Genomic DNA, 23327 nt, shown 5'->3' with positions numbered 1-23327 from the left:
AACTAATATATATATATATATATATATATATATATATATATATATATATATATATATATATCTATATATATTATATATATATATATATATATATATATATATATATATATATATATATATATATATATATATATATATATATATATATATATGGTGCAGAGCACTTCTAGGAATGAGAGATTTCCGAGTAACGAGATGACTCAAAACTGGAAAAAATCCCTCCCCGGAATTTTCTGACATTTTCTGGTAATGGAAAAGTATTCTAGGAAATTTCAGAAATTGCGCATTACATCATCTTTCAAACCCAGACTGTGTAATGAAGTCTCGTTTATCAAAATAGTTAGTTTGCTTTTAATATAGGACAAACAGGTTATATAATCAAAGAAAAAAGTACAGTAGAACCTCGATAAATCTGACTAATTGGGGCAGACCCGTCTGAATAATGCGAAAGTCCGAAAAAAGCGAATACTGTATATGGGAGGGAGAGTTGGATATAACACTGCTTATCTGAGCTGCTTAAAAAAAATCAGTTGATGTTATGTTTTTACTGCACTTCAGCCACTAAGGTCTTTCAGTGTATAACAAGGTGATTAAAAGAATATTACATCATCATCAATGAAAAAAATGAAACAGAAAACTCTGGGTTGAAAATCAGACATACTGTAAGTCTGGTTGCCACCGAGATGATTGTTATATACTGTAAAGTGTTATATGTAAGTAACCACAGAAATTGTCTTATGAATGAAGAGAATAATCTATACTGCACAGTACTATAAAGACTAAAGTAAGAACAAATAAGTGTAGGTGTACAGTATATTGTATGTGGAAGACGAGTGTTTATCTGGGAGCAGCTGGCACGGGTGGGTACTCCCTCCCTCAAGCTTCCTTTAACACTTCTTTATGCAATCATTTGGTGCCAGGTTGATAAAATATTATCGTAAAAGAATTGGCTTTCCTGAAAAAAGAATCCTACACTGAAATGAGTCATATGTTAGAGCAAACAGCTGATTGGCCTACCACAATGTCTATCTTCAACACTCAGTAAATTAGTACAGTACGTCCAGTCGTGTATTTATCACTATTTAATAAATACTATTGTGTATTTATCATCACTTAATAAGTAATGTTGTAGTGTACAGTGTTTTGTATCTGCATATACCCTGGTTTATTCATAACCATTTGTCTAAGTGTACAAGTAGCCTAATTGAGCCATCATATTACACTCAAAGGTAGTAAATAACGTTTTTAGGAAGGTATCTTTATATCAATACTATACAGTGTGTTATAGTGATCCCTGTTGTAAGCTAGTCTGCTGAAAGCTCTCACATGAATGCATCTTCAGTAAATAACCTTCTGATACAGCTTATTCTTTTATTTTCAAGTCATATTACAAATTACATACAGAATTTTATTTTTTCTCTAATACTAAAGATGTTATATTAATCATGATGAACCATAAACCATAAGAGGCCAATCATATGAGAATAATAATACTGAATCAATAAATAAATAAACCTGATGAATGTGGCACCACCTGATCAGCCCCAGCCTGTTTACATACTCAAGTGTCTTAGTTCTCAGTAGGCCTATAGCACATCTGATTAGACCACTGTACAGTATTCAGTAAGTGTTGTTCATTTCATAAAATTTTATTAATCTTTCCCATTTCTTAAAACATGGATTTTTTTGTATTTCTGGTGACCAAACCACATTAGAGTTCGAAACAAGTGAATTCTGATGTATTGAAGTCCGATTTATCGGGGTTTTACAAAAATATAATTATATTTTCAGTAACCTCGTATAAAAAGGCTTAAAGATTCTGTGCATGAAATAAGTGAGTTATATTAGTTAGATAATCACCTTTCAAAATATACTGTTCACAAACTATGATATAATTCCTGCTTCTATCATTTCATCAAACATGTCTAAAAACCTTAGTTTAAGGAGACTATCATTTCTTTCACTCATTTTTATCAAAACGTCCTTCTGTCCTTCAGAGAACTTGTCCATATCTGTTATGCTATCCAAATCTGGCACGTCTTCGGCTTCACTTAATACCATAGGCACAAGAAACATCGAAACCAGAGCTCCATATATCATATGATCCTGGAGTTTTTGTTGAAGCTCTTCAGGAGTGAAGGGCACAGAAACATCCTCAGTCTTCAGAACACTGGTGAACGAGTCATAATATGCCTTCAAGAACATCTCTTTGTTCTGAATACGGTCAGGTCCATTAAAACTTGAGTATAAGAAATAGTTGAGATCCACAGCAGGTGAGGCTTTACGCATAGCTTGTAGATCCACCAACATTACTTCTACAGGAACCCCAGCTTCATCGTACCTGCAATGTATAGTTACCCTTATTTCAAGCATTTATCTTGAAGTTTATGCTAATCTTTGTACTTCTTCATTTGTTTTCCTGTTCGTGTAGCTTATTCTTACTATTTTCATTAAGTCTTTTAGATTATTAAATGGTGTTTTTGCTAACCCTATTCTTGTTTTTATTTCTTCCACACATCTACCATCACAGCTAGTGTTACTTCCCATATACACATTAAGCTCCCTGTTGCCTCCCATAAGTTTTGTTTTCAGATATATTTCTACTTTGGAAAGAAACATTACTTTAGTCTTTACAGCTTTAACTCTTAAACAATATTTTTCACCTTTTTTCGTTAACCTGTTAACGCATATTTGTAATGCTTTTCACTATCTGTGGTAAGAGGAATGCAGTGCAGTGTGCTGAGCAGTCACACACAATTAGCGACTGTAGTGCAGTATTCAAAGCCACCTGAAGGAGGGTGCCTATCAAGGTAAAACCTATTCACAAGTTTTGAACAAAGTCATTATATGAATACATGTTTAGGACAATACCTATAAAATATCACTGAGAAGAGAAAACTCCATATCAAGACAAGATTATTTATTTTTGTATAAACAGATGAAGTACCTCTTAAAAATACCTTCGTCTTATAACTACAGCACCTGTACACAGAAAACTTATTAACTAAGGCATACCTGAAGAGCACATTATTGTTCCAGCAGTCACCATGAAGAAGTACTCCTTCACCATCTTCACTGCGGAAACTCTGCTTCATAATGTCTACTGCAGTCTCCTTGATGCCTTCGATCCATCTTACCACACGTTCATAGTTTGGGATCTGAATTCAGGATACTTTTTAAAAGTCTTATTACATTACAATACATTATTTTAACTTGAACATATTCCCCACGGTTAATGCACAGTTGGATTACCACCAACACGCACTATCAGTACCACCGTTGTGCACTATCAGTACACACTATCACCATTCAGTAATCTATCAGTCATTCCACCAACACACACTATCAGTACCACCAACACACACTATCAGTACCACCAACACACACTATCAGTACCACCAACACACACTATCAGTACCACCAACACACACTATCAGTACCACCAACACACACTATCAGTACCACCAACACACACTATCAGTACCACCAACACACACTATCAGTACCACCAACAGCCTCGGGTCTACCTTACAACAGAAATCGTTTCCTCTTCATTTGTCTAACCATCCTCTCTATTGATGCCATACAATATAATGCTATTATATCTTACTTTACTTTATCCTTTTCTCTGGTGATCAACCTGTTAGCCACTTGGTCAGTCAGTCATGTACTGTTGAGAAGTACTGGATCTGCACTGGTTCCAGAATGCACCTTAGTCAGTGTTGGTCAAACCTGGTCTTAAATTAACTGAACTGAAGCTATTATTATTTAACTGACTTCCTCGCTTAAACTATACCTGTATATAGTCTTTCTTTATAATATTTTATTCAGTATTACAGTACTATAGTATGCTTTGGAGTAAGATTTTGAACTAGCTCTCTCGTTAGATCTGGAATATTGTGGTAATTAAGTAATTATTAATATTTCTATTTATCTTGTTTAGTGGGGAAAGGATACTAGAGGCCCGTTTCACTCCTCCACAGTTACAGCGAGCTTTTATTCCTTGCCAAGCGTTAATACAAAGGAAACCAGAATATCCAGAGAAAATCTGTGATGTTTGGTAGGTGCCATTGGAGACTACCCTTCTCACATCCGTTCCAAGCACAGTGGTCAGAGGCAAGCACACTACCACTGCACCACCACCAGAGAAACATACTATACTCCTCTCTGTTCCCTTCTTTGCTGGTTTCTCGTTTATAAATTCTTACAAAAGTCCGTGAACACTAAAGCCACATTGCTGCACAATCATTATAAATTTTAACGTCTCTAATCCTTTGTATTCAATGGTCCTTGTTTATACTATCGATTTTTTGTGTGTATAAAAAGATGAAAAAGAAAAATAATGACAAACTTATCAATTACACCTACCTTTTTCATTATCATAGCTGCCCCATCTAGCTGGTGGTCAGTCATGGTCTTGAACATTTTATTTTCATCATCTGTTGTCCAGTCATCAGTGAGACAGGTCCAGGTCTTGGTGAAGTCGTGACTTGGAAGTGTTTTATCCAGGAGTATGGAGGCAGCATGCAGCCTCCCTAACTCTTGCAGCACCAGAGTGGCATGGGCAGCATCCATGCCTCGTTGTCTGTCAAACATCCTGAAGCTCCTGGCACGTAGGTCCTCCATAAGCAATATTTCTTTGCCCTCATCCAAGCAGCAGTGAAAACACTTGGCAACTCTGTAAAGTTTAGTAGAACTTAATATTGACCTTTACGCTTTGAGTAGGACGATAATAATGCAATTAGTACAATATAAGAGTAATGTTTCACACAAAGGAAATGGTCATTGTATTCAAAGGTTTCAGAAATCACACTAAAGGGATTAACTCATAATACTATTGGGGTTAGAATATCTTATTCAATGGCCTTATTATCTTACTCAAGGAGGTTGGTATCATAATTTCAGTGTTATCATCACACTCAGGGAGTTAATAAAGTTAGAAGTTATAGGCTAGTCTATACGGTATTGCTATTCCTGAAGTTGTCAAAACTTTAACCATGAATGATATGCCGAAAAATGGAAACTAATAGTGATAAATAGCAGCTTAGGGAAGATGTACTGTACCTGTACTACGTGCAGACAAAATGATGACAACTGATCAATCAGAAAAGAACTACAATACGTACAATAATTTACACAAACATTGTGACTGAATACAGCACTTGCCTCAGGTCTTTGGCTCAACACTGTAGTTCATGCCGGTAATGATAAAAGTGAAAGTTGTGGAGTGCAAAACTGGCCACGCTGTCTCCTAGTGGACTGTAAAATGCTTGGTCCAGTACTTGCCAACAGTGCGTAACAGAGACGTGAACGATCGCCCAAACGACTAACGAGCCGATCAGTGGTGAAGAGGATAAAAGTAAAAGCAGACTTGTCTAAATAAAGCACACATTAATAATGTCAGTCTGCTGGTCATTTTGCAAAATAACCGATTCCACACAAAAACTAAACGTCCTATACAGTATATATCACTTAATTCAACTTACGAAATTTCACGACGTCCTATTTTTCTCATTACTTCATTTATCCTGGGAAGTATTTCACCAAGACACTTTCCTTCTCTAACAAACATTTGTCTAAACATCGTCTTTAGAGAAGCCACTTGCATATCACGGCCGATTTTAGCAACATATGTAGTTTCATGTTGGGCGCCCTCCAGTGTGTACTGGACAATAACGCTTGTCACTATGCAGGCATAGTTGTCACCCTTCTTGGTGAAGTCTTTGACCTGCCAGGACACCAGCTTGGCACCAGGGCCCTTATCAGCAGTAAGAGCAGCTTGAATCTTCTCATCTGTCACCTGGGAATAACTCGGGATGACTGCTTCCTCTGCCACTGTTAAAACAGGAAAATATATAACATCTGACCTATTTATAGTACAGGTACTGTACAGTACACTATACTACTGTTTATATTTCATTACTTACAAACTAGGGCAAAAAGTTTACAGAAATAGATGAATCGAAAATGCAGGTCTCATACTTTTTTTTGAAATTTCAAAAACAATAAAGGAAAATTTGCTCAATGATAACAATCTAATCTTTGTACAACTGTGTACATATTAGAAATTGAAAAGTTATTACCATAATTATAACCACTGAGACACTACATAATGACCCCTGGGGCACTGCATGGATGACCCCTGGGGCACTACAAGGATGACCCTCGGGGCACTACAAGGATGACCCTCGGGACGCCCCACCGGTGACCCTCGGGACGCCACACGGGATGACCCCCGGGACGCCACACGGGATGACCCCCGGGACGCCACGCGCGATGACCCCCGGGACGCCATACGGGATGACCCCGGGACGCCCGGATGACCGCCAGGACGCCATACGGATGGACGCCATACGGGATGACCCCGGGACGCCATACGGGATGACCGCCGGGACGCCATACGGGATGACCGCCGGGACGCCATACAGGATGACCCCCGGGACGCCACGTGGGATGACCCCCGGGACGCCATACGGGATGACCGCAGGGACGCCATACGGGATGACCGCCGGGACACCATAGGTGACCCCCGGGACATCACATGGGATGACCACACACATATCAGGTTGTTGCTTCAACCATCGGTGCATAAATCTGATACTCAAAGTGGCAATAACCTGTTATGTGTGGTAAACTAAGATGATTCCTGTGTTTATGTTCCTATGAGTAATGTTTCAAAGCAGCCAGTTTGTTTGAGTCCTGGCGCTGTTCTAGGTGAATAGGAGGTAGTTAATGATGATGAATTTTGTTACTTTGATGATGATGATGAAGGGAATAATCTCGGAACTATCTCACACATTTATGAAGAGTTAGGTAAGGTAGACCGGTCTGTGCTCACCTCATCACCTGGCCATACAGAGAGAAAGTGATAAAAGACCTAACAAAGTCCCATTAATGCTGACTCATGATTATAAGAGACCCCCCCAGTTCAATGTGTAATTTGTAGTGGTATGGAGAAAATTAGACGAGTTTAAGATGTATTAAATTCTATGGTACCAGACTGTGATCAAGTGAAACGTGGAGAAACTAGACAGGATAAGTTGAAGGAGTTAATTAGGACCCAGCCATGGCCACACTTGGATAGGCACATGCGGACACAGTTAAAGCAAGTGGTAATAGATCATGATGCATTGTTTGTCTTCAGTCCAGATGAAATAGGAACAATTAAGGGTTTGCCAGCTAACATCCCATTAGTCAATGAACTTCGAAAATATAAGCAAAGATGTATAAGAGATACGTAGAGACAGAAAGACTTAGAAAATGAAATTATTAATATATACACAAGAAAAGATAACTAGAAAAATATGTCTTAAACCGCTATAGATAAAAGAACTAAGAATAAGAGTAAACTGAAAAACGAAACAGCTATCAATCCCCCCTTTACAGCACTACTCCAATCAGGGAAGCATTTCACTCTTGAAAGTCGTGACGAGGGACGGACTTTGTTATAAGACCTACTGTACTAGTTTCGTTGCGCGATTCATCTTCTCACAATGGCCCGAGAACTTATATTCATTGTCGACATACACACCGAGGTCCTTTTCACATTCGGTCTAAATTAATGTAGTTTAGTCGTTGCTCTACTTTCATGACTTACGTTTCCCGCAGGAGCTATGTTTAATTGTGTTGTGAATTCGCACTATTGTTGTACTCACGTTGATAAGCTCACGGGAGTACAGGGAGGAGGAGACCGGCAATATGATTAATGTTAGGAAATTCCAACTCCCGTAGAGAGTGGAATGCTTCAAGGCCGACAACACTTCCGACTAACAACACCTATATCTCGTATCCACCCACTCCTAGACCTAACTAGTATACTATACATTCAGTAATACCCGACTCCAACGAAGATAAATGTGAGCAGCCATAAATAAACCAACTTTCGCACTTGGTGGTACAACAAAGCGGTGATGGTGGTACGGGTAACCCACTTGACTCTGTCACTTAGGTTCAATCGCCGACCTCAAACTTCGGGTTCCTCCTGTACAGTACAGATCATAAAGAACAAACGGCTAGTAAGTTCGCAAGTAGGGACAAGATAAATAAAAATGCTCTTATTTTAACTGAGTATTATTGAAGGCAACGTTTTGGGTAACACTTAACGACCTTGGGATAAGAGTTGCGTGAGATAACTTTGTTGTTTCTATTCAGTACATCAAGTATTACTACATTTAAGAAGTTATGCTGTTTATATCACAATAATCACTTGTGTCAGTGTAATTTATGAGTGCAGGTCCGTGTTCAGCCTATTGAGCGTTCACCATCCACACCCCTTAAGCACTGGCTTTGTGGAGTGGGGAATGGTGAGTCGAGCGGTCCGCGACGTCCGGCGAGGCCACTGAGAAGTACAATACTTTCTACCTTTTTTTTTTTACATCTATGTCATTAACCTTTGTATTGTTTTCCCATTTATTCAAACGTTACTTCGAATTATCTTCCGTTGTAATTAAACGTTCCTATACAGTTTATTTGATTAGTGACACGGATTATAAAACAAAACTTGAACGATATTTCGCCAGTGGTGGTATGTGGCATTTATAGACGGCAATTCCTTGGAACTCTCCACGTAATCTTACCAACCTAGGAATCTGGGTTTTTTTCCTTAGTACAGTGGTCTGTAGTTGACTAATCAATTGAAAACACATAGAAATTACAAACCCAAACCAAAATGTAAAAAACAAAAACAAAACAGGAACCATTAGAATTTAGAACAAAAAAGGACCCAAATCACCTCCTTGTATTACTGTATTTCCACCAGATTTTGTAGCGCACACCAAGGGTAATGGTGCACACAACTCATGCGTGTGTTACTACTTCACCCGTCTTATACTAGCATACATCACACTGACCTTTCAAGTACCCCATTCATAATCGTTGACCACAAAACAGTATCTCGTTCCCCTAAAAGGTGTTGCGTTTTCCCTTTCGATTAACCAAGTGACAAGAAGACGAAGAAAAGAAGACCCGAAGAGAACACTGGAGACATAAATCAACTGTTTTGGACGTAATGATTACCCAGGAATTGACCAGTAAATCAAAGAAATCTAACAAAACAAATCAGAGTCCTCAGTATGCGACGCTTGAGCGATAGATGACAGTGCGATCGCTTGGTGTGTCGTCTGCGGGGGTTTGCTTTCGTCAGGGGTGTGACTCATCCCGTGTGACAACAACTACAGACAGGTGTTGCGTGCGGAAAAGAAACAAGAAAATTGACCAACATGTAAGGTTTCATTTCTTCTCCATAGATACTAAAAGGTAAGTTGATATTGCAATATATTAATATCATATAATTTTTATAAATAAATGTCATGGCTAAATATACGTATTTTTGTTGTTATTTACCATTACAAGTGTCTAGAATGGATAAATTGTTGGAACTTAATCTTTCTGAAAGAGTAAAGCTTGCATTAACTGAATAAGTCAAGCATTGTCTGCAACAACCATTTTGATGAGTATTATGGGAGAAATGGTTGTTTTGCTTCCACTGCCCGTAGTTTGGAGCGCTTGTTCCCTAGATGGCGCACGATTCGGAGGTCTCAAAGGAAAACAAGAGAGTCATACTTCTTTCATTATATTCCTTGGTGGCATTTTCTGTCAGTTGAAGACACTTTTCATTATATGACTCGTTTATGACTACATAAGAGGCCGTGGTGGGATGGTTGAACGGGTGAATATTTGTGTGATGACAATGGTGAAGTCTATGGTAGTGTGATGGATGCATGGTGGTGTGACGGTTTTGTGGTCAAATGTAACTTGATTGAATGGAAACGTACTATTGAGCTCCAGGATTTGTGTACGATTGTATGGATGATCACCTGAAAATTCGGCTCAGTTTATTTTGTAAAACTTGCACGCTCAGGTGTACAATTCTGTTAGTGTTAGGCTTTTTATTTTTTTACTATTTTGACGCTGGTTGTCTTGTTTTAATTTTATAGGCTTCACTTTCATGGTTTTTCATGTTTATGGTCTGTGCAAATACCCCCTTCTTTCATGTCCTACCTACAACAGGTGATATACGACTGAAAATAGAGAAAACCGAGAAAAAAATACTTAAAATTAAAGGGAAACGTTGTCGTATTGTTTTTGTCTCTCATCCGAGGATAAACGTCAAAAGTCAAAGTAAACAACATGTGTGGAAAATATGAACGAATTCCATAAGTAATTTCTACGGCTAACAGTCTCCTCCACTATTACTTTTAAATCTCCCATAAATTGTTTAAAATGGTTAAGGTAAGAATCAGAGATGATCACGAGAATGTTAGTAGAGGAGTCACCTGTAAATTCATTATTTTCATTGGTAAGTCGTGAAAAAGAAAATATTTATGGGCAAATGTATTAAAAAAAACATTTTCCTTTCTTTGCAGGGATTACTTACTTCATTGACTTAATTTTATTTTTCAAAAAGGCTCTTTGTATGTCCAGCTCTTCAAATTGTTTTTCTAACATTAGTTAACCAAACAGCGAGCGGGCGTGTGGACGATGATGCTAAGTTATTCAGGGAAATTAAGAACCAAACGGGCTGTGAAGAGCTACAGAAAGATCTCTGTCAGCTTCAAGAGTAGCCGAGGAAGGTGTCGTTAATCTTCAGGTAAAATAAACTGAGGTGTCTAATTTTCAGGTGATCCGAAAATTTAACGTAGGAATCATTGAGAATCTGACTCCAGAACATGAGGGTGACAGACAGTGGTGGCTGTTAGGCAACCTACTTGGCCTCCACATCTTGGCCTGTATAAATAAGATAATTATCTTATCTCTTTCTGTCCCCCCCTCCTCTTTCTCTCTCTCTCTCAACTAATCGACTTGTATGACCTCCCCAGTACTTGAGTCTCCCCATCACGCTCGCCATTCCGTTTTCTGTATTTTATTAATTCCGAGTCATGGTGACGGCGTACAGGGTCGAGTCATGGTGACGTTGCAAATAATGTGTCATTGTTCTGATATAAGAGTTAAAATTGTATTTAATATACCGTCTGAAGAAGATGCGAGTACTTCAAAAAATATTTGGGTCATAAACACAATCTGTTACGAAGTAATGAAAGCCTAGCGCGCGCGCACACACACACACATTCATAAGTTTTAGTAAAGGTAAATAAAAATAGTCTTTAAATGCCACATTAACATATACAAGACACAAATAAACCGGAATTAAAGAATAGATTGACAAGTCTCAACTTTCTCAACAAAAAGTGTTGCCAGAGTCGCAAGAGGTTCATCTTCATTACGCGGATACTCAAGTAACATTGAGGTCATCGTTGCCAAGTCCTGCGATAACCCTTGATTCATTTCACATGGCAAACTAATTGTCTGGTTACTGCTTATCTCATTCTCTCATTGCGCTTACCATACGCCCATCACTACCAAACAACAGTCAGTTATACCGGTCAAAATTATCAGACAACCATCACTTAAATCTTGTCCGTTTTAGTCAGTAGCCGTCACTCTATAACACACCCACACACACTGCGTCAGGGCACTTGAACCTCCACAAGAAATTCACATTTTCGCCAATCACAGACACAGGGGATCACCTGAAGATTTTCCCAGCTTAATCACCCTATCCAACCTAACCATGTCCACAGTCCACTCCGTGTAGCTTTACGTTGGTTAATCTTCAGGTGAAATAATCTGAGAGTCGAATCTTGAGGTGATAAGCCACACGGTCACCCTGTAATCAACAACCCCTGTATATCGAGAATACGTTTCCACTCAAGCAAATCACTTTACCACACGACCGTCACACTACCCTACATCCATCACACCACCATCAACTCCATGACACCAATATTCACCCGTTCAATCTGTCCTCTTTCATCCCATCAGACTTATGTGAACATTAGATCGAGAATGACGACGACTGACACAAAATATGCCACATACCACCACTGGCGACATATCGTTCATTGTTTACTAACCTTCTACGTGATAATCCTCGTCACTATTTGAAGTAACTAAATGGAGATGTTTCGTTTTAGTGGAAGATATGTAGAAGTGAAGTTTAGCTAAATGGGTTAACAATACAAAGGCTTTTGAAATAGATACAAAATAGAAGAACAGAGAACTGCATTAAGTGTTGTGACTTGATCGCACACGTGACGCCCGCTGAGGCTACAGTAGTCGGGCGGTGTTTCGACTCGACAGATGAAATTGGTGAAAGCGCAGCGACAGGTCCATCATACTCTGATAAACTCTCCTGCACTAATACATCGCACCAACAAGTAAGAAATGTGGTTTAAACAGCATAACTTCCTAAATGTGGTATTACGTTATGTAAATAATCGTAAAAGTTATCTTTAATCTTCTCTCATCCTCTTCGCGGTCGGTCACGTCTCTGTTGCACACTGTTGGTAAGTAAGTATTGGACAGGTACTGGCTCCAAAATGTATCTGTACCTGCGCCAATGTTGGTTAAGTCTGGTCTGGAAAGAGCTCACATTCGGTGCCGTCACAACACTCTAGCAGATTGTTCCACGAGTTTACAATTCTCACTCCGAAAAAGTTTACCCTCACAATTAAAATTGGTTCTTTACAATTTTCCCAGGGATGGGGCTAGTTTATTGAGCACCCCTTGCATCATGTGCTATTTTCTTGACTTATGGCTTCTTCAACCTTGAGCTGTGACGTGTAGTGGGACGGGTGTCCGCCAGCTCCAGGTATAAACACTATTCAGAGTAGTGTCCCAAAATGTTGCCTCCTAAAATATTCACGGATTCCCAACCTCGCACCTGACCCATTCCTGCAGAATTATATGCACTTGTTATTTCCTGCGAGGCTTGTTTTTCTTGTGGATCATGGCCACATCTGTTTATTTGTCGTTGAGAACGTCCTTCTTGTCATTAACCAAGTCAATAGGAAGGCATTTCTCCCTCTGTCATGTAAGTCGTTCGTCCAGTAACCGTGCTTGTTAAATACTCATGCCTGAAAATGTAAACAACCCAAGCCGCGGGTACCAACCCTACCATGTTGCTGGAACCTGAGAGCACTTAATTTGGAGGTAGCTTTAGCATACCAAAAGTCTTGGGACCCATTGCTTGTCAAAGGATTTTGTTCTTCGCGAATGTGCCACACAATTCACTTTTAATATTATTTTTTTGTACGGGGATTAGCCCACCCGGGCATAGGTCATTGGCCCGCATCAGGGCCTGGGGGGGCGAAAATATAATATTAATAATAATAACTATTATTATTATTATTATTATAATACTTCATAAAAGTTAATAACAAAATACTAAAAATAATTATAACCATAAATAAATAAAAAAACGAAAACGATAAATAAAAAATTAGAAACGATACACAGTACATTATGTATGTTGTGTTGTCAAGGGTAAGATAAACAATTGAGACCCTGCAACTGTGTGTAAGTGAGGCAGAAAGTCAGATCAGCAACCTGGGACTTGGTCACAATTTTTGTGATGCCATATGGCAGCAGTGTCTACCATGAGACGATAGTACATTATGCTTTCAATATCTTCCCAGGCGGTAGTACCTCCCTGTTTGGTAGCTGCCTACTACCTACCACCTACTAAGGCTCTCACTGTTCAAACAAGATATTTTTATTTATAATTTCACCACTTTAGTCGGTTGGTCTGTTCTTTGTTACGAACTTTATTGTCCATTGTTAGTACAGGGGGACACAGGAGTACCTAGGGAGACACAGGAGTACCTAGGGAGACACAGGAGTACCTAGGGAGACACAGGAGTACCTAGGGAGACAGGAGTACCTAGGGAGACACATGTGATGTTTGGTAGAGTCACATCAGATAATCTCATTCTTATATCTGACCCGGGCCAGGATTTGAACCCAGGACATATATATATATATATATATATATATATATATATATATATATATATATATATATATATATATATATATATATATATATATATATATATATATATATATGTGTGTGTGAGAATTAAGCGCGTTACCCCTGCAACCATCTAACACCGCTTTGTTGTACCACCAAGTGCGAAAGTTGGTTTATTTATGGCTGCTCACATTTATCTTCGTTGGAGTCGGGTATTACTGAATGTATAGTATACTAGTTAGGTCTAGGAGTGGGTGGATACGAGATATAGGTGTTGTTAGTCGGAAGTGTTGTCGGCCTTGAAGCATTCCACTCTCTACGGGAGTTGGAATTTCCTAACATTAATCATATTGCCGGTCTCCTCCTCCCTGTACTCCCGTGAGCTTATCAACGTGAGTACAATAATAGTGCGAATTCACAACACAATTAAACATAGCTCCTGCGGGAAGCTTATGTCATGGTAGTAGAGGAATGAATAAAACGCTGCAGGTTTTGGAGACACACAGTGGCAGGATTTAGGTCAGCTGTTAATGACTTGCCCTGTAAGTATGAGTGACAGGCGGAGGTACCCAGGGTTCGGGGGCTGTCCTCACACTCCGCTCCCAACGTTGTCAGCCAGACTACCAACAAATACTCTGTAGGCTGTAGCTGCTGAACTATAAATGTATGAAACGTAAAAAAAAATCTTCTTAGTTTGTCTTTATTTCAGGTTCAAGTCACTTTAACTGACAAGTAAATTCCACAGCGTTTTGTTGTCCTTGTTAGAACACCTCTGGAGTCGAACCCGCTGTGGCTTTGTAAGTGGTCCGCCCCATAAACATTAATTGGTAGAGATCAACAACTCATGGTGACTGCCCCAAAAAAAAACCAGTTGGGTGGGCTCGCTACGCTGGCCATGTTCCCCCACCCACAACTTCTTGGACCTCCCCGCCCTCGTTTTGATATTCCTGGATCCGCCCCTGATTACCTTACCTACAACCGAGTACATTAACGTCATAACTTCACCAAAAGACATAAACACAAGCAAAGAAAAAATAGAAAACGAAAGAAATTAACAAGAAAGACAAAAGAAGACACAAAAGCGCCCCTTGTCCCACATTCCCACCCCCCATTACCCCCCCACTCCCTTATTCCGTACCCGCACAATGACGTCACTGGTTAGGCATTTTCATCATCTTAATTAGTTGTGATGGTGGTGAGAGGTCGGAGGAGAGCTGAACTTTGTATGGTGGTGGGGAGAGAAGGTTAGGTTATCTTAGTAGGTTAGATTAGGTTAGGTTGGGTAAGGTTAGGTTAGGTTAGGTTAGGTTAGGTTAGCCCACTTTTTGCTATCACTTTATTACTACCACAAAGGACGGGGGTTTCTATTTCAGATAGAAGGAGATGAGGATGTCATATGAGACTGACAAGCTGATGGAGGGAAGGAGGAGGGAGGTTTTATTGTGACTGCTGGCGGTCGAATGGGTTGGAGAGAGGAAAGATTATAATTGCTTAAGGAACATAAGTATTTACTGTAGATTCTCAAGGTACATAATCGTAACTTAAAGACAAGTAGAAAGATGTGTTATTACATATTAATTTACGAAGAATAATCCAATCCAAGAAGTACCGAGAGCCCAGGCGTCCAAAAGACTGTGAATCGCGCGAAGACCAACAACACAACCAAGACTCATTAACCATAGCGTCTGAGGTTACCGCTCTCTTTTTTCTTATCCCACCGAACTTTGGGGTCTCGGTCATTACTTTAACTATCTGTACAAACCTTTATATCAGAGGCCAGAACACCATACGGAGGCGACACGACTAGCCTTGACTGTTCTCTTGTCAGCATCTTATCACTGTAATGTTAGTGATCGCCTAACATAACGTAATCACTACATCCTGATAACACTATGTGCCACTACCTTCCCACCCACGATCAGCTACACTTTCACTCTGGCATGACTGAGTACGATCCTAAGCTAGATAGATAGATAGTTATTAATAAGTAAAATCGTCGTATAGGTTCACATTGGTTTAGCTTGTACGAGAGAATTGTATATCAGGCACCAGCACAGTGTGTATACAGTATTTGATTTGTCTTGATAAATGCGAAATCAACTGTAAATTTGTATGGTGATCTTACTGAAAAAGTACTATTTATTATTGTTACATTATTATTACTATTACCACCATATTACATTAGTATCATTATATTATTACTGTTGTCCAGGAAACACATCAGGCCTTCATCTGTATCTATTGCATTGTACTACAGTATATGACAAGGGGGAACCAGCCTACTAGCTATACACATCCCTCCCTCACTGCTTGGTGACTCACAAGTGGCAATCAGCCCAAAGCCTGATAATGAAACCCATCCTTATATTTGACTGACCCACTCAGCCAGCAGCCCATGTATGAGAATGTACACCAATGATTCCTGTTAATTGGGACACGATCTATCATTAACAAGAGTTTCCACAGTCTTCCGGGTTCATTCCGGGAATTGTGTGTCCCAGAGGTTATCCGTGTAGAGTCCTAGAGGTCATCCATGTAATGTTCCAGAGGTCATCCATGTAATGTTCCAGAGGTCATCCATGTAATGTTCCAGAGGTCATGCAGTGTCCGTGAGGTCATGTAGTGTCCCAGAGGTGATCCGTGTAGTGTCCCAGGGGTCATCCACGTAGTGTCCCAGAGGTCATGTAGTGTCCCAGAGGTCATGCAGTGTCCCAGGGGTTATGTAGTGTCCCAGGGGTTATGTAGTGTCCCAGAGGTCATTGTGTAGTGTCCCAGGGGTCATGTAGTGTCCCAGGGGTCAATGTGTAGTGTCCCAGGGGTCAATGTGTAGTGTCCCAGGGGTCATGTAGTGTCCCAGGGGTCATGTAGTGCCCCAGGGGTCATCGTTTAGTGTCCCAGGGGTCATTATGTCGTGTCCCAGGGGTCATGTAGTGTCCCAGGGGTCATCAGGGGTCATCGTTTAGTGTCCCAGGGGTCATTGTGTAGTGTCCCAGGGGTCATGTACTGTCCCAGAGGTCAATGTGTAGTGTCCCAGGGGTCATGTACTGTCCCAGGGGTCATGTGGTGTCCCAGGGGTCATCGTGTAGTGTCCCAGGGGTCGTATAGTGCCCCAGGTTGACAGTGTGTTATAGGGCAATAATATTATAATTTTATAAAAATTTCCTTTACTCTTTGAAAAGTAAAATAAAAATTATGAGTCATGGGTTTTTAGTATACTTACCTCTTTAAAAATTTCGGCATAGTTTGAAAAAGTAAGTAATGAAATATAAACAGTAGTATAGTGTACTGTACAGTACCTGTACTATAAATATGTCAGATGTTATATATTTTCCTGTTTTAACAGTGGCAGAGGAAGCAGTCATCCCGAGTTATTCCCAGGTGACAGATGAGAAGATCCAAGCTGCTCTTACTGCTGATAAGGGCCCTGGTGCCAAGCTGGTGTCCTGGCAGGTCAAAGACTTCACCAAGAAGGGTGACAACTATGCCTGCATAGTGACAAGCGTTATTGTCCAGTACACACTGGAGGGCGCCCAACATGAAACTACATATGTTGCTAAAATCGGCCGTGATTTTGGAACATCACCTTTTAAAGCATTTATGAATGATATCTTTATTAGAGAAGGAAAGTGTCTTGGTGAAATACTTCCCAAAATAAATGAAATAATGAGAAAAATAGGACATCGTGAAATTTCGTAAGTTGAAAAATTGAAATAAATTTTAATGATAATCTGACAGATTAATTGAATGTTCCCTGAGTGTGATGATAACACTGAAATTATGATACCAACCTCCTTGAGTAAGATAATAAGGCCATTGAATAAGATATTCTAACCCCAATAGTATTATGAGTTAATCCCTTTAGTGTGATTTCTGAAACCTTTGAATACAATGACCATTTCCTTTGTGTGAAACATTACTCTTATATTGTACTAATTGCATTATTATCGTCCTACTCAAAGCGTAAAGGTCAATATTAAGTTCTACTTGACTTTACAGAGTTGCCAAGTGTTTTCACTGCTGCTTCGATGAGGGCAAAGAAATATTGCTTATGGAGGACCTACGTGCCAGGAGCTTCAGGATGTTTGACAGACAACGAGGCATGGATGCTGTCCATGCCACTCTGGTGTTGCAGGAGTTAGGGAGGCTGCATGCTGCCTCCATACTCCTGGATAAAACACTTCCAAGTCACGACTTCACCAAGACCTGGACCTGTTTCACTGATGAATGGATGGAAAACGAAGATTTTAATAAAATGTTCAAGACCATGATTGGCAATCAAATAGAAGGGGCAGCGATGATAATGAAAAAGGTAGGTATTATTGATGAAATTTGTGTCAGTATTTTTCTCTTCCTTCTCTATATACATACAAGAAATCAGTATTGTAAACAAGGACCATTGAATACCAAGGATTAGAGACATAAAATTTATAATGATTGTGCAGCAATGTGGCTTTAGTGTTCACGGACTTTTGTAAGAATTTACAAACGAGAAACCAGCAAAGAAGGGAACAGAGAGGAGTATAGTATGTTTCTCTGGTGGTGGTGCAGTGGTAGTGTGCTTGCCTCTGACCACTGTGCTTGGACGGATGTGAGAAGGATAGTCTCCAATGGCACCTACCAAACATCACGATTTTCTCTGGATATTCTGGTTTCCTTTGTATTAACGCTTGGCAAGGAATAAAAACTCGCTGTAACTGTGGAGGAGTGAAACGGGCCTCTAGTATCCTTTCCCCACTAAACAAGATAAATAGAAATATTAATAATTACTTAACTACCACAATATTCCAGATCTAACGAGAGAGCTAGTTCAAAATCTTACTCCAAAGCATAATATAGTACTGTAATACTGAATAAAATATTATAAAGAAAGACTATATACAGGTATAGTTTAAGCGAGGAAGTCAGTTAAATAATAATAGCTTCAGTTCAGTTAATTTAAGACCAGGTTTGACCAACACTGACTAAGGTGCATTCTGGAACCAGTGCAGATCCAGTACTTCTCAACAGTACATGACTGACTGACCAAGTGGCTAACAGGTTGATCACCAGAGAAAAGGATAAAGTAAAGTAAGATATAATAGCATTATATTGTATGGCATCAATAGAGAGGATGGTTAGACAAATGAAGAGGAAACGATTTCTGTTGTAAGGTAAAGAAATATGAAATTACTAATAAATCTTTACACTGATAATCAGAGACATTCTTTATTATAATTTTGGCCCAATATTATCTGGGACATTTAAAACAAGGCATAAAAAAGATAAATTGTGGATGGAAGGATTCAATAAAACATCATATAACTTTAGCGTTGTGAAATATATAAAGTGAAGAAATAGTCCCTCGGTTAACGAACACAATTCGTTTCACAGAGTCGTTCGTTAACCGTATCCTTTGTTTCAATGGGATATTGGGTAATTGGTTCCAACTCAGAAAAGTACATACAAAGTAAAAAAAATGCAGTAAAGTACATTTACTTTGAGGTGTGTATGTAGAAGGTTCCTGGTTGATGATGGTAATGATGGGAATTAGAAGTAGGGGTGGAAGAGAAGGAAGTGGGGATGGAGGAGAAATCACCTTTCAGGGGACCCATGCTTGATGCAGTAATTTCACCAATAAAATTTTTAGTTCATTTGGTGTAATTCAAGATTATTTCATTTAAATCAACACTACACTGAGCTATATATTATCAATATGTTAACTAAATTTCAGAATGACCAATAATTTTAATGTAAAAATGCACAAATATTAAAGGCACCAACAAAATCAATGTTCACTCCACTGTAAACAAAGCCAAACTGGCACCTGGTGGGTGAGTCAATGGGCTGATGGGCTCACAAAAAACTAGTTCCCTGTACTGCATATATTATCAATATATTAACTAAATTTTAAAATGATTAATAATTTTAATATAAAAAATGCAAAAATATTAAATAAATGAATGTAAACATAGAACAGATTACTGAATTGGCAGACTAGCCCATCAGCTAATCAGCTGATGCTCACAACGAAACATGTTTGTCGTAAGGATTTCGTTAATCCAACTGTTTGTTAACCGAGGGACCACTTATTCAAGTTAAAATTAATGTATTTTAATGTAATACGATTTTTAAAAGGTATCATGAATTCAGGTCCCAAACTATGAACGTGTGGTAAGTTGGATCGAAGGCATCAAGGAGACTGCAATAGATATTATGATACAGAGTTTCCGCAGTGAAGATGGTGAAGGAGTACTTCTTCATGGTGACTGCTGGAACAATAATGTGCTCTTCAGGTATGCCTTAGTAATAAGTTTTCTGTGTACAGGTGCTGTAGTTATAAGACAAAGGTATTTTTAAGAGGTACTTCATCTGTTTATACAAAAATAAATAATCTTGTCTTGATATGGAGTTTTCTCTTCTCAGTGATATTTTATAGGTATTGTCCTAAACATGTATTCATATAATGACTTTGTTCAAAACTGTAATGCTCTTATTATTGCAGTGCGGTAGCTAATTGTGTGTAACTGCCCTGTTTTTGTACTTTGACTCTATTTTCAATGACAATATATAATTCATATCACTATTATAACATCTGTTTTCTTTTTTCTTTCAAATCATTCTTCAGTTCAAAATTGTATTTCCAAACTTAATACAAACAACCTCATAACTTTTCTTGTTTATTCTTAATGTTAAATGTAAACAGTTATTGTAAGTCTCCAAGCATTGTTTATCAAGAATCATATTTCCAGAAAGTATTAGATTATATTTTTAGCTTTTGATATACAGTATATAGATTAACACACTCAGTGCATCTATCCACCATTGTGGTATACTGTACTGTACTTCATCTCACTGGTACATGTACACTGATGAGGGTAACTATACATTGCAGGTACGATGAAGCTGGGGTTCCTGTAGAAGTAATGTTGGTGGATCTACAAGCTATGCGCAAAGCCTCACCTGCTGTGGATCTCAACTATTTCTTATACTCAAGTTTTAATGGACCTGACCGTATTCAGAACAAAGAGGTGTTCTTGAAGGCATATTATGACTCGTTCACCAGTGTTCTGAAGACTGAGGATGTTTCTGTGCCCTTCACTCCTGAAGAGCTTCAACAAAAACTCCAGGACCACATGATATATGGAGCTCTGGTTTCGATGTTTCTTGTGCCCATTGTATTAAGTGAAGCCGAAGACGTGCCAGACTTTGCAGATATGGATGATATAGAGAAATTCTCTTCAGAACGGAAGAAGGTTTTGTTAAAAATGTGCGAAAAAAGTGATGGTCTACTTAAACCAAGGTTTCTTGACATGTTTGATGAAATGATAGAAGCAGGAATTATATCATAGTTTGTGAACAAGTACAGTATAGTACAATACAGTATATACTGAAAACTGATTATCTAACTGTAATAGTCACAGCCATACTGAATAATCCTTCTCTTTCAGGCCTATTAATCAAACTCACGTTCTGAAATAATAGCTGTGGTTAACAGACCAGAATCATGTAGACAATCCTTTGCTGCCTCCAGCTGGCAATTGAAGATAAAATTTCATTCAACTACAGTACACTGTGAGCATGCATCCAAGGAAACTATTCCTTATCTCATGTAATCAGGGTTTAAAGTAACACCAGCTTATTACAAATAATACTTATTGTATTTGCAGTAAACAAGAGTACAGGAAATAATACTGCATGGTTCTGTGACCCAACTAATTTAATAGCATATCTGCCTTAATTTCATAATATGGGTCTCCCTCCATTCACAAAAGTATCACCAAACATTCACCCTTAATACTGGTAAGCAAACTGATACCAAAACATAGGAGACACAATGGATGAAATACGATTATAGCCACGTTACTGATTTCACGTCCACACACCACACCCATTGTCTCCCGAGAAAGAGCTCTAGAATGTCAACATCAATACATCTTTCACAATTAGACTATTAACTCAAAACTTGTTAATATACAGTAAGTACATAATATTATATGATTACAGAATATTAGGAATTACATAGAACCAATATAATTCACATCCAGTGCTAAAGAAACAACTAATTATTGCAAAGTGCATACATCATTCGTTCAAACTTGAGTCATAGAAAACTGTCCTGGCAGCTGTGACTGATATAAAATGAATATACAGCACACATCTTAATTACAGTATATGTCATCTTCCTGCGAACAACTTCGTGGCTTTTAGGAAGAAGTTAGTGCCAGGTATGATGATTTACTCTTGCACAACAATGTGAGATGGCTTAATAAGGGAAAGATTTTGGAATGATTTTGGGCCATTAGGAAAGAGAAACAAAATTTCATCTAAGACCGAGCGAGTGCCAAGGCAAACCAGTTATCAGAGTGTTTGCAAGATGAAAAGAAAATGGAAATTGTAGCATTTTTTGGCAGATATTACATCTCATCTCTATGCTCTCAGTGTCAAGCTGCAAGGAGGAAACGACATAGTGTGTGATTTGATATAAACTGTTCGAGCTTTCCAGAAGAAACTGGAACTTTTCAAGCACGATCTCCAGGGAGAACTTCTCCACTTCCCCAAACTTTTGGAGCACACCAAAAGAAGGAAATATAACCATATGCATGTTCAGTTCATCGAGAAGCTTAGTGATTATTTCAAGACTCATTTTAATGATATCTCTCTTAGAAGACAGCTACTGCTGTTCTCTCAGAACCCCTTCTTGGTCATAAACGTCTCCCGAGTTTTCGGAAGAAGCAAAACAGACTTTTAAATGTGTATGTGCACTGTGCAGCATCAATCCAAATGGAGCTAATTGATCTTCAAGAAAATGTGGCCTTGAAAGAAGAGGCTGATAACTGTGATTCCGTCACATTCTGGACACAGATGGTGTTTCCAGCTAGTTCCTCATATTCACAAAGTCTCAATACATATCCTCACAATGTTTGGCTAGTTCATCATTCCACCTTCTTCAGCAAGAGTAGAATGTATGATAACTTTTGACCACAAAAATACATACATTACCTTCAGTGTTTTATTGTGTTACAGATAATTATTTTCTTTCTTTTATTCACCCCCCACCAGGGTGCCTCTTGAGTAAGATGGATGGATGGTTACTTTTATGGCTTCTTTTGATGAATGGACTCTTCTTCATTTCTTTAATTCATTTGCACTGTCAACAGATTTTGAGATTATAAATGCATGTAGATGGAAATAAACTGAAATGTATACTCTTCATTTGTATGTTATTGCCTCATATTAAATGAAATCTCATCCTGACCTTAGCCATCTAGAAAATTTGTCTGATTGGACCTTCACTTATAGTAATTGAGTACCCCTGTCATACAGTATATTTACCTGAAAAGTATTTGGAGCATAGAAACATATGGGACATGTTTATATAATATGCATTTACACTTATTTTTTAAATGCCTTTATTTAGAATTCTACCACAAAATATAAGTACTGTACTGTATAATAATCCCATATATATTTGCATGATAAATTATTTTATTCATGTTTAGGCGAGTAACAGGACCTAAGTGCCTCTGTGTCATATTAT

At 38.6% G+C, this 23327-nt stretch overlaps 2 protein-coding genes across 2 annotated transcripts; one reads left to right on the top strand and one right to left on the bottom strand.

Moving 5' to 3' along the window:
• Positions 1-1531: 1531 nt before the first annotated feature.
• LOC121880201 lies at positions 1532-8338 on the bottom strand. Its single transcript, XM_042387359.1, has 5 exons — positions 8207-8338; positions 5487-5835; positions 4369-4678; positions 3016-3158; positions 1532-2341 (listed from the first exon to the last, which is right to left on the bottom strand). Coding segments are annotated over exons 1-5 (1260 nt in total). The 5' UTR covers positions 8208-8338; the 3' UTR covers positions 1532-1884.
• Positions 8339-12074: 3736 nt separating this feature from the next.
• On the top strand, positions 12075-23000 carry LOC121880200. The gene is made up of 5 exons (XM_042387358.1): positions 12075-12215; positions 17154-17502; positions 17807-18119; positions 19940-20082; positions 20682-23000. Coding segments are annotated over exons 1-5 (1263 nt in total). The 5' UTR covers positions 12075-12214; the 3' UTR covers positions 21139-23000.
• Positions 23001-23327: the final 327 nt, after the last annotated feature.

This window comes from Homarus americanus, unplaced genomic scaffold, assembly GCF_018991925.1.
Source record: "Homarus americanus isolate GMGI-L3 unplaced genomic scaffold, GMGI_Hamer_2.0 scaffold30108, whole genome shotgun sequence".
In the NCBI taxonomy this organism is placed as follows: domain Eukaryota; kingdom Metazoa; phylum Arthropoda; class Malacostraca; order Decapoda; family Nephropidae; genus Homarus; species Homarus americanus.
This window is presented reverse-complemented; position numbering and strand designations above follow the sequence as displayed.